The sequence below is a fragment of the Somniosus microcephalus genome, chromosome 3 (assembly GCF_052327205.1).
Source record: "Somniosus microcephalus isolate GS21.2 chromosome 3, FLI_Smic_1.0, whole genome shotgun sequence".
Lineage (NCBI taxonomy): Eukaryota > Metazoa > Chordata > Chondrichthyes > Squaliformes > Somniosidae > Somniosus > Somniosus microcephalus.
In genome coordinates, this window is record NC_140989.1 from 11,491,625 (window position 1) to 11,508,459 (window position 16,835).

The 16,835-nt window shown below is 43.7% G+C and overlaps 1 protein-coding gene across 1 annotated transcript in view; it reads left to right on the forward strand.

Moving 5' to 3' along the window:
- Positions 1–16,835, forward strand: part of LOC147120854 (guanylate-binding protein 1-like) — a 181,642-nt gene that overhangs the window by 41,505 nt on the left and 123,302 nt on the right. The window contains 2 exon segments of the mRNA XM_085977237.1: positions 4,385–4,662; positions 4,824–5,036. Coding sequence (XP_085833363.1) covers positions 4,385–4,662; positions 4,824–5,036 — 491 coding nt within the window.

Consider the following 16,835-nt stretch of genomic DNA (forward strand, 5'->3'; position numbering starts at 1 on the left):
ACATGCACATGACAACAGGGGAAACATGTGCAGAAATTGTGGAAGACCGCATGATTACACAGACAAGAGGAAATGTCCAGCATATGGAACAAGCTGCAATGCATGTGGCAAACTAAACCACTGGGAAAAGAGGTGTAGCATGAAGAAAGGAGGAACATACATCAAAAACAAAGGCGGACAGCAGAACCAGACAAAGAAATACAATATCCATGCCATGGATTAGCAGGATGATGATGATGATCACGACAATGCACTAAACATCGAAACCATAAAGATACAGCTTCACGAGATGTCCAGAGCGCAAAATACTCCGAGGAGAGAATTGCACACCATCATCCAAATCAAAAAAAAGTCAAAGGTCGGCCCACAACCATCAACTTAAAGTTAAAGCTGGACACGGGCTCAGAGCAACATTCTCCCATTGAGACTGTACCAGCAGATCTTTCCCGAAAACCTGAGAGAAGATGGCTACCCGAAAAATGGTTGTTTAAAGGCAAGTAATGTCACGCTGACAGCATACGGGGGGAGTGAGGTTAAACAACTCGGAATAACCTTTATCAAAGGGACACATAAAAGAAAGAACATCAACTGCATGTTCTATGTCACCGACACGGAGGGACCAGCGATCCTGGGATTAAACAACTGCGAGAAGTTGAGATTGATCTCAGTGCATCACGAGCTGACAGAAATGTCACTGAAGATAGACAGCAACACCCCACTAGAAAACCGCCCACAAATCAAGAGTAAAAAAGGCTTGATAGACATGTATCCGGAATGTTTCGATGATACAGTGGGATGTTTCGGAGACTTCCAATACCACATCACCATCGATCCAGCGGTAAAGCCTGTTATCCATGCTCCACGAAAAGTACCCATCGAGCTGAAGACAAAGCTTGAAAGCGAGCTAAAGGAGATGGAAGAAAAGGGAGTGAGCGTAAAGGTCACTGAACCCACAGACTGGGTAAACTCAATTGTGGTACGAGAAAAGCCAAACGGGCGTCTCAGAATATGTTTGGACCCCAAAGATCTAAACCAGGTGATAAAGAGGGTCCACTATTCCACCCCAACGCTAGAGGAGATTACACCATCACTGGCAGGAGCCAAGGTTTTCTCAAAACTAGATGCCAGAAATGGATATTGGAACGTGAAGTTGGATGAGGAATCAACAACACTGACAACATTCAACACACCATTTGGGCGTTACAAATTCCTGAGGCTACCATTCAGGTTAAAGGTCAGTCAAGATATCTTTCAACAGAAAGTAGACGAGACATACAGAGGCTGTGAAGGAGCTATAGGAATAGCTGATGATATTCAGATCTATGGAGCAGATGAAAGAGACCATGACATGCAACTACATGAGGCCATGGAGCGTACCAGAAAGGCTGGCATCAAGTTAAATGCAGATAAGTGCATAGTTAATGTCAAGGAATGCTAATTCTTCGGTATGATTTACACACCAGAGGGAGTCAAGCCAAGTCCTGAGAAGATTGCGGCAATTGCTGAAATGAAACCACCCAAAGATAAGAAAGAGCTGAGGAGTTACCTCGGCTTGGTCCAATACATGAGTTCTTTCATCCCACACATGTCGGAACATACAACAAATCTCAGCGAGCTATTGAAAGAAGACGCCGAATACCAGTGGTCTGAATCACATGAAAGGAATTTCAAACAACTTAAAGAACTATTGTGCAAAGAAACAAGTCTGTCATATTATAACAGAAGAAAACCAGTCACTCTGCAATTAGACGCTTCTACCAAAGGACTAGGGGCAGCTCTGGTGCAGGAAGGAAAGCCGATAGCTTTCGCATCAAAGGCCTTGATGTCAGCCGAGACAAGATACGCCAACATAGAAAGAGAACTATTAGCAGTAGTGTACGGATGCGAGAAATTCCATACATACCTGTATAGCAGGCGATTTACAATAGAGAGTGACCATCGTCCACTAGAACAGATCTATAAGAAGAATCTGTGCAAAGCGCCTGCAAGACTGCAAAGACTACTTCTAAGGCTCCAAAGCTATGGCTTCACGCTTAAATATAAGCCAGGAAAGGAAATGGTGCTAGCAGATGCGTTGTCTCGATTGTCACCATATGAGAAACACGAGGTGGAGGGCCTAACAGTAAAAATCCACCACCTAGTGAGTGTTACCCCTACAAAGCTCAGTCAAATCAGAGATGAGACTAGTAAAGATGAGGAATTGCAACTACTCACACAACAAGTAATACAGGGGTGGCCGGAGAGAATCCAGCAGGTACAGGTGACAATTCGTCAATACTGGACGATTAAAAACGATATTGCAGTAGAAGACAGTATTCTCCTTGCTGGATCGAGGATCATCGTGCCAAAGACGATGCAGACACAACTTCTCCATCTCATACATGAAGGCCACATGGGAATGGAGAAATGCAAGCTGAGAGCCAGATCAGCTGTATACTGGATAGGCATGTACAAAAATATCGAACAGATGGTCTCTGCATGTGGTATATGCCAGAAATACAGAAATGCACAACATAAAGAGGAGATGATACCTAGTGAAATACCGTCAAGGTCATGGCACACTGTTGGGGCAGATCTCTTCATGTGCAATCAAGAATGGTATCTCATAGTGGCAGATTACTATTCCAAGTTTCCTTTTGTGAGAAGGATGAAAGACTTGAGAGCCACAACCACCACCAGAATTGCAAAGAGCTTGTTTGCTAAACAAGGAATCCCGGAAAAGGTAATCTGTGACAATGGAACCCAGTTCACATCGAGTGAATTCAGAGCTCTGGCAGAAAAGTATGGGTTCAAAATAGTAACCTCATCCCCACATTTCCCAAGGGGACACGGGTTCATCGAAAGACAGATCCAGACTGTCAAGAGAACTCTCATCAAAAGTAGTGAGATGGGGGAAGACCAAGACCTTGCCCTCCTATCACTCAGATCAACACCACTGAAAGCAGACATGAAATCACCTGCGGAATTGCTGAATGGGAGGAAGTTTAAGATTACATTACCAGCAAAAATACATCCTCCCCAGGACCAGGAGGACTTCAGACAAAAGCTGGCAGAAGCACAAATCGTAGGAAGCAAACATTACGATAAACATGCAAAGACGCTACCAGAATTGCTGAATGGACAATCAGTGCATGTGCAAGACCCGGTGTTGAAAACCTGGAATCCAGCCAAGGTCATTGGAAAAGCTGATACTCCAAGATCCTACTTCGTAGAGACTGAACCTGGTAACCAATACAGACGGAACAGACTCCACATCAGACCTTCACCTGAACTGGATAAGCAGCAGACAACATCAGCAACATTGACAACACCAGCTACCACAAGCAGTACAACACCAGAAACAAGTGCTACAAATCAAACAACCATGAGCATGCACACTCCAACTCCAAAGGCAACAGCAACAACAACGAGAGTGGAACACACCAAAACACCGCAGAGAGGAATGGTCACCACCAAATCCACAAGATGGAGGGACAACATCCAACCACCTGAGCGATATCGCGAATAAAAAAAGAAAAACTCACAATTCTTTGTAGTTGATAATGATAGTTTAGATATAATATTTGTTAAATTAAATTGTTAAATTTCATGTTTTAGTTTTTTGAGAAAGAGGGATGTTACATTGTTATAGTATCACATTGTTAAATGGAACTACTTTGGTATGGAACTACTTTGATTAGTGTATTTATATTGCTATGTGGCACACTGTGCATGGGCAGTACACAGTGCAAGGTCGGACATCTTGTATCACTCCGCACCATGCGGCAGCACAGCAACAAAGCAAGAGTACAGCTAAGTAAAAACAGTAACTAAAATGAGCTAAAAGTGTCTGTATTATTTATCGTATAAGAACACAAGGAGGCACAACAGAGGTGTTTAAAATCATGAGGGGTCTGGCCAGTGTAGATAGAGAGAAACTGTCCCCATTGGCTGAATAAAGCCAAGGATCCCTTTTGCCTTTTTCACTGCTTTCTCAACTTGTCCTGCTACCTTCAGAGATTTGTGTTCATACACCCCCAGGTCTCTCTGTTCCTGCACCCCCTTTAAAATTGCACCATTCAGTTTATACTGCCTCCTCTCATTCTTCCTATCAAAATGAATCACTTCACACTTCCCTGCGTCAAATTTCATCTGTCCATTTCACCAGGCTGTCAATGTCCTCCTGAAGTCGGTCACGATCCGCCTCACTGTTCACTGCATTTCCGAGTTCTGATGAAAGGTCATCGATCTGAAAGGTTAACCCTACCTTTCTCTCTAGATAAACGTCGCCTGAACCTGCTGAGTGTTTCCCGCATTTACAGTTTGTAATTCAGATTTCCAGCATCTCAAGGACATTGCTTTTTGTTTAAAGTTATAAATGACTTGTTTTTATTGGTTTCTCTAGTGTTTGCGCATCTCCTGAATACATATGTTGACACGCTCAGTAGTGGAAAGTTTACATTTCTTGACCAAGCCTTTCAGTCATTGGCTGAATCACAGAATGAGAAAGCAGTGGGAGAAGCTGTCCAACGCTATGAAGAGCTGATGAAACAGCAGGTGAAACTCCCAACGGAAACTGCCAAGGAGCTGAATGAGATTCATGAGAAATGTAACAAAGAATCATTTGACATTTTCCTAAAACGTGCTTTAGGGGAAAGAGAGAAACACAAAGACAAGCTGCAGGTCTGTATATCAGCTGAACAAATGTACTTTATCAACTTTACTATATACGGAGAAAACGGTCTGCGGTAAAATCATAATCACTGTTCCAACTACATATCCTTTATGTTTTGTGCACTGAAGCATGTTCAATCTGACTAACTTCTCTTCTCTTTATTATGCAGGATACCATTAAGAGAATCTTTGATGATTATTGTCAAAGAAATGAAAAGGAATCTGAGAATAAATGCAACGACCTTTTGAAGGAACTATTTAAGGAACTGGATAATAAACTCAAAATAAACAGCTATGCAAAGCCTGGTGGATACATTGAGTATATAACAGAGTGAAATAATGCTGAAAGCACCTATTGTTTGACGCCACGAAAAGGAGTAAAGGTAATTTTAAAAATACAGCATGGCTATTCAGACATAAAAACCAAAGGGCCGATTTTAACCCCTTCCGCCCGGTGGGAACACTTCAGGCGGGTTGGGAAGATGGCGGATGGGCTTTGCGTCGATGAATAGAAAAGCAGAATATTTATTAAAAGGTGAGAGACTAGTTAATGTTGGTATTCAGGGGGATTTGGGTGTCCTTGTACATGAATCACAAAGTTAACATGCTGGTACAGCAAGCAATTAGGAAGGTAAATGCTATATTAGCCTTTATTTCCCACATTACAACTGTGACAACACTGCAAAAGTACTTCATTGGCTGTAAAGCGCTTTGAGATGTCTGGTGGTCGTGAAAGGCGCTATAGAAATTCAAGCCTTTCTTATTCTTTCAAAGGGGTTGGACTGCAAAAGTAAGGAAGTCTTGCTGCAATTATATGGGGCTTTATGAGACCACACCTGGAGTACTGTGTACGTCTTGGTCTCCTTACCCAAGGAAGGAGATACTTGTCTTAGAGAGGCTACACCAAAGGTTCATAGATTGATTCCTGGGGTGAGAGTGCTGCCTTTGAGGAGAGATTGAGTAGAATGGGCCTATATTCACTGGAGTTTAGAAGAATAAGGTGACTTCATTGAAACGTATAGAATTATTAGAAGGGTTGAGAGGCTGTTTCCCCTGGCTGGAGAGTATAGTACCAGGAGTCACAGTCTCAGCATAAGGGGTCGGCGATTTAGTACTGAGATGAGGAGAAATTTCTTCACACAGAGGGTGGTGAATCTTTGGAATTCTCTACCCCAGAGGGCTGTGGATGCTCAGTCATTGAGTATATTCAAGGCTGAGATCGATAGATTTTTGGACATTAAGCGAATCAAGGGATACAGGGATAGGGCAGAAAAGTGGAGATGATGTAGAAGATCAACCACGATCGGAGGCAGCGGACCTGAGCGGGAGCAAGAGCGGAGGCTGAGTAAATAAAGAGAGTGGCACAGGGAGGCCCGAGAGCAGAGGCAGCGGACCTGAGCGGGAGCAAGAGCGAAGGCACCGTGCAAAAATAGGGCATTAATAGTAGAGGATTTCAACATCCCTAATATTAACTGGGATAAAATTAGTATGAAAGTTATAGAGGGAGCAGAATTCTTAAAATGCATTCAGGAGAACTTTTTAAGCCAATACGTAGCAAGCCCAACAAGAGAAGGGGCGGTTCTGGACCTAGTTTTAGGGAATGAAGCTGGGCAGGTGGAAAGGGCATCAGTGGGAGAGCATATTGGTGCTAGTGATCATAATTCAGTTAGATTTAGCGTAGTTATGGAAAAGGACAAGGACAGACCAGGAATAAAAATTCTCAATTGGGGAAAAGCTCATTTTACTAATCTGAGACTGGAGACAGAAACTTGAAGGTAAATCAGTGTCAGAGCAGTGGGAGGCATTCAAGGAGGAGATAGTGAGGGTTCAGAGCAAGTATGTTCCCTTAAAGAAAAAGGGTGGGACTAACAAATCTAGAGCTCCCTGGATGGGAGCATAGGCAGGGGTATAGAGGGTAGGGTTAAGAAAAAAAGGGAAGCTTATGACATATACTGAGCACTCGATACTGTAGAAAGCCGAGAAGAGTACAGAAAGTGCAGGGGGGAAATTAAAAAGGAAATTAGAAAGAAAAGTGTGGGCATGAAAAAATATTGGCAATTAAAATCAAGGAAAACCCAAAGATGTTTTATAAATACAGTAAGAACAAGAGGAAAACTAAAGTAAAAGTAGGGCCTATTAGGGACCATAAAGGTAACCTGTGTGTGGAGGCGGAAGACGTGGGTATGGTTCTTAATGAATATTTTGCGTCTGTTTTCACAAAAGAGAGGGGTGATGCAGACATTGCAATCAGGGAGGAGGATTGTGAAATATTAGATGAAATAAACATAGTGAAAGAGGAAGTATTAAGGGGCTTAGCAACTTTGAAAGTTGATAAATCCCCAGGCCCGGATGAAATGTATCCCAGGCTTTTAAGAGGAGTAAGAGAGGAAATAGCAGAGGCTCTGACCATCATTTTCCAATCCTCTCTGGCTACAGGTGTGATACCAGAGGACTGGAGGACTGCTAACATGGTATCGTTGTTTAAAAAGGGAGAAAGGGATAGACCGAGTAATTACAGGCCAGTCAGCCTAACCTCGAGGGTGGGAAAATTATTGGAAAAATTTCTGAGGGACAGGATAAATCTTCATTTAGAAAGACATGGATTAATCAGAGACAGTCAGCATGGATTTGTTAAGGGAAGGTCGTGTCTGACTAACTTGATTGAATTTTTTGAGGAGGTAACAAGGAGGGTCGATGAGGGTAGTGCATTTGATGTAATCTATATGGATTTTAGCAAGGCTTTGGATAAGGTCCCACATGGCAGACTGGTCATGAAAGTAAAAGCTCACGGGATCCAAGGCAAAGTGGCAAGTTGGATCCAAAATTGGATCCGAAATTGGCTCAGAGGCAGGAAACAAAGGGTAATGGTCGAAGGGTGTTTTTGTGACCGGATGGCTGTTTCCAGTGGGGTTCCGCAGGGCTCAGTACTGGGTCCTTTGCTTTTTGTGGTATATATCAATGATTTGGACTTGAATATTGGAAGTATGATTAAGAAGTTTGCAGATGATACAAAAACTAATCTGTGTGGTTGATAATGAAGAAGAAAGTTGCAGGAAGATATCAATGGACTGGTCAGGTGGGCAGAACAGCAGCAAATGGAATTCAATCTGGAGAAATTTGAGGTAATGCATTTGGGGAGGGCTAACAAGGAAAGGGAATACACTATAAATGGTAGGACACTGAGAAGTGCAGAAGATCAGAGGGACCTTGGAGTGCATGTCCACATATTCCTGAAGGTAGCAGGACAGGTAGATAAGGTGGTTAAGAAGGCATACGGGATACTTGCCTTTATTAGCCGAGGCATAGAATATAAGAGCAGGGAGGTTATGCTTGAACTGTATAAAACACTAGATTGTCTCCTCTACATTGGGGAGACCAAACGCAGATTGGGCGACCGCTTTGCGGAACACCTCCGTTCAGTCCGTAAGGGCGACCCTGAGCTTCCGGTCACCTATCACTTTAATTCCCCGCTTCACTCCCACTCTGATCTCTCTGTCCTCGGCCTATTACATTGTTCCAATGTAGCTCAACATAAGCTCGAGGAACAGCACCTCATCTTTCGATTAGGCACTTTAAAGCCTTCTGGCCTCAACATTGAGTTCAACAATTTCAAACTATAACCCCTGCCCCCATTTTTCATGCTGTATGATTTTGCCATTCCCATTTGCAACATTTTATCTTTCCTGCCTCTTAGAAAAGCACAGTATATTCCTTCAATTCCTTCCTCCCCTCCTGTCTCTGCGCCTGCTTAATATCTGTTACATCTCCAGCGTTTCCAGTTCTGATGAAGGGTCCCAGACCTGAAACGTTAACTCTGTTTCTCTCTCCACGGATGTTGCCTGGCCTGCTGAGTTTTTCCAGCGTTTTCTGTTGTTATTTTTTGTATAAAACACTAGTTAGGCCGCAGCTAGAGTACTGCGTGCAGTTCTGGTCACCACTTTACAGGAAGGATGTGATTGCACTAGAGGGGTTGCAGAGGAGATTTACGAGGATGTTGCCTGGGCTGGGGAATTTTAGCTATGAGGAAAGATTGGATAGGCTGGAGTTGTTTTTTTTGGAACAGAGGAGGCTGAGGGGAGACCTAATTGAGGTGTATAAAATTATGAGGGGCCGAGATAGAATGGATAGGAAGGACCTATTTCCCTTAGCAGAGGGGTCAATAACCAGGGGGCACAGATTTAAAGTACGTAGTTGGTCGGAGGTTTAGAGGGGATTTGAGGAGAAATGTTATCACCCAGAGGGTGGTGGGTGTAGTGTCCGTGTGTAGATAAAGACACTGAAGACAGGAGTTGGTTCATAGGTATTTACTAAGCAAGTCTGGGGGGGGTTCTAAAGGATATACACAATACACAGGCTTATATAGCCCAAGTGGCAATTACCGGCATTACGCACACCTGGGGCTCTTAAAGGCACATACACCATAATTGCTCTTAAAGGCACATACACCACAATTCCTCCCCTTCTAGTTAACTAGTACATCATATTTTAAGTAATTATTAATTACATGTTATATGCAAAATAATATACATTGCTGTATTAATTAATTATAAGTTAGTCTCTCAGGAGGCTTCCTGACTCGGTCCGGATAATGCCTCGGGGGTGTAGTAGTTTCTGGTGGTGTAGTAGGTTCTTCTGGCAAGGCTGATTCGGCTTGAAGGCCAGTGTCGGGTTCATCGGGCTCCAGTATCACCGGATCGGAGGTAGATATGGGTATCTCTACTTCATCGTTAGATGTATAGCGTGGTGGTGTAGGTTGTCCCTTTTCGGATGACTTGATGATTTGGTCAACATGGCGCCTTATTATGCTGTCTCCGATGTCCACGGTATACATCAGTGGTCCTAATCGTGTGCAGATAGTTCCAGGCTGCCATTTCTCGGTACGGTAGTCCTGGGCCAAAACCGGTTGGCCTATCTGGAAGGCCCTAGTTGGCCTTTCATTCATGCCTTGAAACTGCCGGTTCTCCACGTCCCTTCGGATGTTGGGCTTGACCAAATCCAGCCGGCATCTTAGGTTTCTATTGTAGAACATCATGGCGGGAGTTTGGTTAGTAACCATATGCGTTGCATTCCTATATGCAAATAAGAAGTTATCCACCTTGTGCTGAAGTTTTATGTCTTCATTACCCATGGCCTTGATGGCTTTCTTGAAGGTCTGAACAAACCTTTCAGCCAATCCATTGGTGGCGGGATGGTATGGGGCGGACGTGTAGTGCTTTACCCCATTGTTCTTTAAGAACTTTCTGAATTCTTCGGACACAAATTGCGGTCCATTATCAGAACATATTTGTTCCGGCAGCCCATTCCTGGCAAATATGGTCCTTAATACTGTGGTGGTTTTTCCCGTGGTGGTGGAGGACATCTTTATTACCTCCGGCCACTTGGAGTGTGCATCAACTGCGATTAAGAACATTGAGTCCATAAATGGACCAGCAAAGTCGATGTGCACCCTTTGCCAGGGAGATGAGGGCCACTCCCATGGATGTAGAGGGGCCTGTGGTGGAGCATTTTGGACCTTCTGGCATCCTAGGCAGTTCTTGGTCATGTCTTCGATGTCTCCATCGATACCTGGCCACCATACAAACGCCCTAGCTAGGTTCTTCATTTTCACTCCACCCAGATGCCCCTCGTGAAGCTCCTTTAGCACTTTATCCTGGAGTTTGGGTGGAATCACCACTCTGGATCCACACATCAAGGTTCCTCGGCACACTGACAGCTGTTCTCTTCTTTGCGAGAATGCTGGCAACAGTGGTTCGCCATGTGCTGGCCATCCCTTCACTGTTAAATCGTAGACCCGTGAGAGAGTAGGGTCATTTCTTGTCTCCCTTTCAATGGCAGAATTTGTCACCGGTAGACATTCCACTATGGTAGAGTGGAATATCTCTACTGGGTCTACTGTAGGTGCCTCTTCTATCGTTGGCAACGGTAGGCGCGATAAACCGTCAGCATTCCCATGCTGTTTTGACCCTTTGTATTCAATGTTGTATTGGTGTGCCCCTAGAAAAAGGGACCACCTCTGTAGTCTTTGTGCCGTCATAATGGGGACACCTTTTTTAGGGTTGAATATGGAGATGAGGGGTTGATGGTCAGTCAGCAAGGTAAATTTTTGTCCGTGTAGGTAATGGTTGAATTTCTTCACTCCCCATACCAGGCTGAGTGCTTCCCTGTCTATCTGGGCATAGTTACGCTCAGCTGAGTTCAATGAGCGTGACGCAAAAGCTATCGGCCGTTCCGAGCCATCAGGGAATCTATGGGACAATACCGCTCCTATGCCGTAAGGGGATGCATCGCACGCCAGTCTGATTGGTAGTGATGGGTTGTAATGAGCCAAAACTTTCTCGGATGTGATTAAGTCTTTACATTTATGAAAGGCACGTTTACAGTCTTCGTTCCATTTCCAAATCACTCCTGTCTGTAGAAGATCATTAAGAGGGTGTAGAATAGTTGATAAGTTCAGTAAAAATTTATGATAGTAATTTATTAATCCCAGGAATGACCTTAATTGTGAAACATTTTCAGGTGCTGGGGCTTTTATAACTGCTTCAATTTTTTCAGGTGACTTATGCAACCCTTCCTTATTAATTATGTGGCCACAATATGATATCTGATTTTGGAAAAATTCGCACTTGGGGCGATTTGCTCGTAGGCCCCGTTCTTTCAGCCTAGTGAGCACCTGCTCCAAATTGGCAAGGTGCTCGTTGTCGTTTTCTCCTGTTATAAGGATGTCGTCTAGGTAGCATTGAGTCCCTGGAATCCCTTGCAGGACTTGCTCCATAGCTCTTTGCCAGATAGCTGGAGCTGATGCTATTCCAAAAACCAGTCGATTGTACTGGTACAGGCCTTTGTGTGTGTTTATTGTGAGATACTTTTTAGAGGTCTCCTCAACCTCCATCTGTAGATATGCCTGTGCCAAGTCAATTTTTGTGAAACGTTTCCCTCCGGATAGTGAGGCGAAAATATCTTCTGTCCTCGGAAGAGGATACTGTACCGTGTGAAGGATCGGGTTTACAGTCACCTTAAAGTCCCCACAGATGCGAATTTTTTTCTGTTCCTCAGAGTTATTTTTCAATGTTTTTTTCATGACTGGAACGATGGGTGTTGCCCATTCGCTCCAATCTATTTTGGATAATACGCCTGCCTTTTCCAAATTCTCCAGCTCTGCCTCGACTGCCGGACGTATCGCGTATGGCACCGGTCTTGCCTTAAAAATTTTTGGAATTGCTGTATCTTCCACTTTTATTGAGGCGGTGATGCCTTTCAAGGTTCCTAGTTTCTCTTGAAACACTTCTTTGGCGTTGGCCAAGATGTCTTTTAATCGTTCAGGTATGATGTCATCATTGTTTTTTTCCTTACTGGTCACCGTCAGTGCCTGAATGGAGTGCCAGTCTAAACGTATCTTCCTTATCCATTCACGTCCCAACAACGGTGGACCACCATCTTGTAGAATGTATAAATACAACTTTTGTATTTCTTTGCCGTTGTATACCACAGGCACCCTTATTTTTCCTTTGGGGTAGACTTTCTGCCCCGTATATGTTTTTAAGATAATGGATGTGTCTTTTAGAGGTATATGCGAAAATAGCCTCTCGTAATCTCATCGATTTATTACGGTTAGAGCTGATCCTGTATCTAGCTCCATTTTAACTGGGGACCCTGCTATTGTGAGGGTTACCCAAATGGTTTGGTAATCCTCTTTGGCAAGTACATTATGTAATTTGAGACAGCTTAGTCTCTTGTTTCCGGAGTCGCTATCGCTATTCTGGTCTTCGGAGCTATTGTCCGTCATCATTTGTACCTTCCTGTACTTTTCTTTATTGATTTTTTTGTTTCCTGTCAGTGGATTTATTTTGTCCAGATTGGCATACCCGTGCAATGTGTCCAATCTTACCACATTGCCTGCATGCTTTGCCCTTGAACCAGCAGTCCCTCTGGTTATGGGTGGATCTGCCGCAGCGATAACATCTTTCGAACTCCTGTGTCATTTTATGGGTGCCGAAGTCCTGTGTCTCTTGTTGTATCTCTGCAGCTCCTTTTGCTGCTGCTTCGTATGATACAGCCATACTGAAAGCTTTGTCCAATGTTAAATCTTTTTCAGAAAGCAGTCTTTTTTGTGTTCCTTCACTTAAGAGACCGCAAACAAATTTGTCTCGAAGATAATCCGATAGTCCTGCTCCGAATTGGCAGTACTTTGATAGCTTTCTTAATTTGGTTAGGTAATCAGCGTTACTTTCATTCTTGTGTTGATTTCTCTTGAAGAACTTGAATCGTTCCGCTATCAGCAGCGGTGTTGGGTTTAAATGCTCCTGTAGGGTATCAACAATTTCTTTAAAAGTCTTGTCCTTTGGTTTGGCTGGAGTGATTAAACTTCGTAACAGCCCGTATGTCTTCGCGCCCATTAAGTTCAGAAGTGCTGAAGCTTTTTTTTCATCTGCTATTCCATTTGCAGTGCAATAAACCTCTACTCTTTCCACGTATGTGGTCCAATCTTCTATTTCGCCATCAAAAGCCTCAATATTACCAGATTTAGGCATTTCAGAAAAGATATGGCGCTTCCCGCGCTTTTTTTTTTCTCTCTGTAGCAACGATATGGCGCTTCCCGCGCTTTCCCGCCGCTGCTACCGATAACAACGCTGTTTTACTGTGGTTTCCATTTATTCACTGTTGGAGACTCGTTCCCGACGGAGGTCTAAACGCTGACCTGCTTGCCGCGCCGGCCGTCTCTCGAGTGCACCCTCCCAGTCCGTTATTGCTTGCCTCCGATTTCGCTGCCTGTCTCAGCTGTAGAGCCCGCCGCTGGAGCTCCTGCCTGACGCCCAGGAAGGATTAGCGCAGTACCTGTCACCAGCTTGGCCAGCTGGTGAAACCACAGTTTCTCTTACTTCCTTGAGTCTTCTGGACGCTGGAGGAATCGATGTCCTTGAGGTGCTGCCGAATTGCAGGTAAGCCCGTTTCCACCTCGTCGCCACTGTAGTGTCCGTGTGTAGATAAAGACACTGAAGACAGGAGTTGGTTCATAGGTATTTACTAAGCAAGTCTGGGGGGGGTTTCTAAAGGATATACACAATACACAGGCTTATATAGCCCAAGTGGCAATTACCGGCATTACGCACACCTGGGGCTCTTAAAGGCACATACACCATAATTGCTCTTAAAGGCACATACACCACAGTGGGGGTCTGGAACTCACTGCCTGAAAGGGTGGTAGAGGCAGAGACCCTCATCACATTTAAAAAATACTTGGATATGCACTTGAAGTGCTGTAACCTACAGGGCTATGGACGAAGAGCTGGAAAGTGGGATTCGGGAGGATAGCTCCTAGTCGGCCGGCACAGTCACGATGGGCCGAATGGCCTCATTCAGTGCTGTAAATTGCTATGATCTTATTAAATGTCGGAACAGGCTTGATGGGCCATATGGGCTACTCCTGCTCCTATTTATTATGTTCTTATTACCACTGAGTGGCCTGCTAGGTCAGTTTAGAGGGCACGTAAAAGGCAACCACGTTGGTGTGAACATAAGAACATAAGAAATAGGAGCAGGAGTAGGCCAATCGGCCCCTCGAGCCCGCTCCACCATTCAATAAGATCATGGCTGATCTGATCCTAACCTCAAATCTACTATCACTCTACAACCCACCCGAACCCATGTGATCTCCTGGGAGAGGCGAAAAACCAGATAAAAAACCCAATGGCCAATTTGGGAGAAAAAATCTGGGAAATTCCTCTCCGACCCATCTAGGCGATCGAAACTCATCCAGGAGATCACTCTGTCCCTATATATTCTACAGTACTTACCTTCTGTAAAAGGTGATCTCCACCCCAGCCAGAAACAGGAATAGAACCATCTCCTGAAATTAACACAGAATTAGAACACAAGAAATAGGAGCACAACCAGGCTACACGGCCCCTGGTCCCGCTCCACTACCCACAGGGCCATGACCGTTCCGAACCTAGACTCATGTCCAATTTCTTGCCCGCTCCCCGTAACCCCTAATTCCCTTTACTTCTAGGAAACTGTCTATTTCTGTTTTAAATTTATTTAATGATGTAGCTTCCACAGCTTTCTGGGGCAGCAAATTACACAGACCTACCACCCTCTGAGGGAAGAAGTTTCTCCTCATCTCAGTTTTGAAAGAGCAGCCCCTTATTCTAAGATTATGCCCCCTAGTTCTAGTTTCACCCATCATTGGGAACATCCTCACCGCATCCACCCAATCAAGCCCCTTCACAATCTTACATGTTTCAATAAGATCGCCTCTCATTCTGCTGAACTCCAATGAGTAGAGTCCCAATCTACTCAACCTCTCCTCATATGTCCACCCCCTCATCCCCGGGATTAACCGAGTGAACCTTCTTTGTAATGACTCGAGAGCAAGTATGTCTTTTCTTAAGTATGGACACCAAAACTGTATGCAGTACTCCAGGTGCGGTCTCACCAATACCTTGTGCAACTGCAACAATACCTCCCTGTTTTTATATTCAATTCCCCTAGCAATAAAAGCCAACATTCCATTGGCCTTCTTGATCACTTGCTGCACCTGCATACTAACTTTTTGAGTTTCATGCACCAGGACCCCCAGATCCCTTTGTACTACAGTACTTTCCAGTTTCTTGCCATTAAGATAATAACTTGCTCTATGATTTTTCCTGCCAAAGTGCATAACCTCACACTTTCCAGTATTGTATTCCATCTGCCAAATCTCTGCCCACTTACTTAGCCTGTCTATGTCCCTTTGCAGGTTTTTTATGTCCTCCTCACTCACTACTTTCCCTCCCATCTTTGTATCATCTGCAAACTTGGATATGTTACACTCAGTCCCCTCCTCCAAATCGTTAATACAGATTTTAAAGAGTTGGGGACCCAGCACTGATCCCTGCGGAACACCACTAGTTACTGATTGCCAGTCTGAGAATGAACCATTTATCCCAACTCGCTGCTTTCTGTTAGATAGCCAATCCTCCACCCATGCCAGAATATTACCCCCAATCCCATGATTTTTTATCTTGAGCAATAATCTTTTGTGTGGCACCTTGTTAAATGCCTTTTGGAAGTCTAAATACACTACGTCCACTGGTTCCCCTTTATCCACCCTATATGTTACTTCCTCAAAGAACTCAAGCAAATTTGTCAAACATGACTTCCCCTTCATAAAACCATGCTGACTTTGTCCTATTAAATTATGTTTATCCAAATGTCCCGTTACTGTCTCCTTAATAATGGACTCTAAAATTTTACCAACCACTGATGTTAGGCTAACAGGTCTATAGTTTCCAGCCTTCTGCCTACTACCCTTTTTAAATAAGGGTGTTACATTAGCAGTTTTCCAATCTGCCGGGACCTTTGCTGAGTCCAGGGAGTTTTGGAAAATTATTACCAATGCATCCACAATCCCTACCGCCACTTCCCTCAAGACCCTAGGATGTAAGCCATCAGGTCCAGGGGATTTATCCGCTTTGAGTCCCATTATTTTACCAAGTAACACTTCCTTAGTGATTGTAATCGTATTTAGCTCCTCACCTCCTAGAGCCCCCTGTTTGTCCAGTGTTGGGATATTCTTAGTGTCCTCTACCATAAAGACTGATACAAAATATTTGTTCAGCATTTTTGCCATCTCCATGTTTCCCACCATTAATTTCCCGCTCTCATCCGCTAAGGGACCAACATTTACTTTAGCCACCCTTTTTCATTTTATATAACTATAGAAACTTTTGCTATCTGTTTTTATATTTTTTGCTAATTTACTTTCATAATCTATCTTCCCTTTCTTAATCAATCTTTTAGTTATTTTTTGCTGTCTTTTAAAGACTTCCCAATCTTCTATCCTCCTAGATTTGGCTATCTTATATGCCCTTGTTTTTAGTCGGATACTATCCTTAATTACTTTACTTAGCCACGGATGGCTATCTTTCCTTTTACACCCTTTTTTCCTCAGTGGAATATATATTTTTTGGAAGATGTAAATAACTCCTTAAATGTACACCACTGATCATGTACCGTCTTACCCTTTAATCTATTTTCCCAGTCCACACTAATCAATTCCGCTCTCATACCTTCATAGTCTCCTTTATTCAAGCTCAGCATGCTTGTTTGAGATCCAACCTTCTCACCCTCTAATTGAATATGGAATTCAACCATGTTATGGTCACTAATTCCAAGGGGATCCTTTACTAGGACATTTTTAATTA